General features: G+C 44.3%; 1 protein-coding gene across 1 annotated transcript in view; it reads left to right on the forward strand.

Moving 5' to 3' along the window:
* Window positions 1-381: 381 nt before the first annotated feature.
* LOC101579512 (guanine nucleotide-binding protein-like 3) overlaps window positions 382-1,498 on the forward strand; it is a 2,999-nt gene continuing 1,882 nt past the window's right edge. Inside the window, exon 1 of the mRNA XM_004642832.2 lies at window positions 382-1,494. Within this exon, the coding sequence (XP_004642889.1) occupies window positions 460-1,494 (1,035 nt within the window). The 5' untranslated portion in view covers window positions 382-459. The remainder of the gene's footprint in view (window positions 1,495-1,498) is intronic.

Consider the following 1,498-nt stretch of genomic DNA (forward strand, 5'->3'; position numbering starts at 1 on the left):
ACTCCATTGCCTCTGAGTTAATTATGTTGAGCCCCTTTTCAAATGGACTAATGCTTATAAGAGATACAAAGACTACAGAATGCAGATGTAATGGAACATTGTAGCATCTTCATTCTAGGATGCCACAGTCATCCAGATGGTACTGATACTTGTTTGACCCTGACATCGTCCTGCGTCTGAGCCTCCAATTGTACTTGTATGTCTTCAGTTCCTATGACCTTAGGTTTGATACGTGCATGTTTGTGTGTGCATGTGTGTGTGCATGCACAGGTGTATACACAAGTGTGTGTGTGTGTGTGTGTGTGTGTGTTTGTGTCATTACCTCAATGACAGAGGAACTTACCTTTTTCAGAATTGCTTGTTAGACACGTCTTCGTCCGGGACCTCAATTGGCACGTGGCGCCCGCGGAGTCACCTTGTTCCTGCTGCTGTGTGGCCTGCCGTCTCTCCGCTGCCAGCATGAAACGGCCGAAGTTAAAGAAAGCGAGTAAACGCATGACTTGCCATAAACGGTATAAAATTCAGAAAAAGGTTCGAGAGCACCATCGAAAATTGAGGAAGGAGGCCAAAAAACGGGGTCACAAGAAGCCTAGGAAAGACCCCGGAATTCCTAATAGTGCTCCTTTTAAGGAGGCACTTCTTCGGGAAGCTGAGCTAAGAAAACAGCAGCTTGAAGAACCAAAACAGCAACAGAAACTTGATAGGCAGAAGGAACAAGACAAGAAAAGAAAACTTGAAACTGACCCTGCTGATGAGCCATCTAATATTGAATCTGTGGAGGAATTTGGACAAAGCAAAACTAAGAGAGCCAAGCTGACCAAACAGAATCCAAAGGCAGTACATTGTCAGGAACTTAAAAAGGTGATTGAGGCCTCAGATGTTTTACTAGAGGTGTTAGATGCCAGAGACCCTCTTGGTTGCAGATGTCCTCAGGTAGAAGAGGTGATTGTCAAGAGTGGGCATAAAAAGCTGGTACTCATACTAAATAAATCAGATCTAATACCAAAGGAGAATTTGGAGAAGTGGCTGAATTATTTGACAAAAGAATTGCCAACTGTAATGTTCAAAGCCTCAACAAATCCAAAGGATAGAAGGAGAATAAGCAAGGTGAAGGTAAAGACGAAAGCTGTCTCACCGAAAAGCAGTTTCTGCTTTGGCAAAGAGGGTCTTTGTAAACTTCTTGAAGGTTTTCAGGAGACTTATCGCAAGCCTATCCAGGTGGGAGTAATTGGTTTCCCAAATGTGGGGAAAAGCAGCATTATTAATAGCTTAAAACGTGAACGAGTATGTAACGTTGGTATATCCATGGGGCTTACAAGGAGTATGCAGGCTGTTCCCTTGGACAAACAGATCACAATTTTAGATAGCCCAAGTTTCATTGTGTCACCACTCAACTCCCCCACGGCCCTTGCTCTACGAAGTCCAGCAAGTATTGAGGTAGTAAAGCCACTGGAGGCTGCCAGTGCCATCCTGTCCCAGGCTGATGCTAGACAGGTAA

The sequence above is a fragment of the Octodon degus genome, unplaced genomic scaffold, assembly GCF_000260255.1.
Source record: "Octodon degus isolate 3935 unplaced genomic scaffold, OctDeg1.0 scaffold00162, whole genome shotgun sequence".
Classification (NCBI taxonomy): domain Eukaryota; kingdom Metazoa; phylum Chordata; class Mammalia; order Rodentia; family Octodontidae; genus Octodon; species Octodon degus.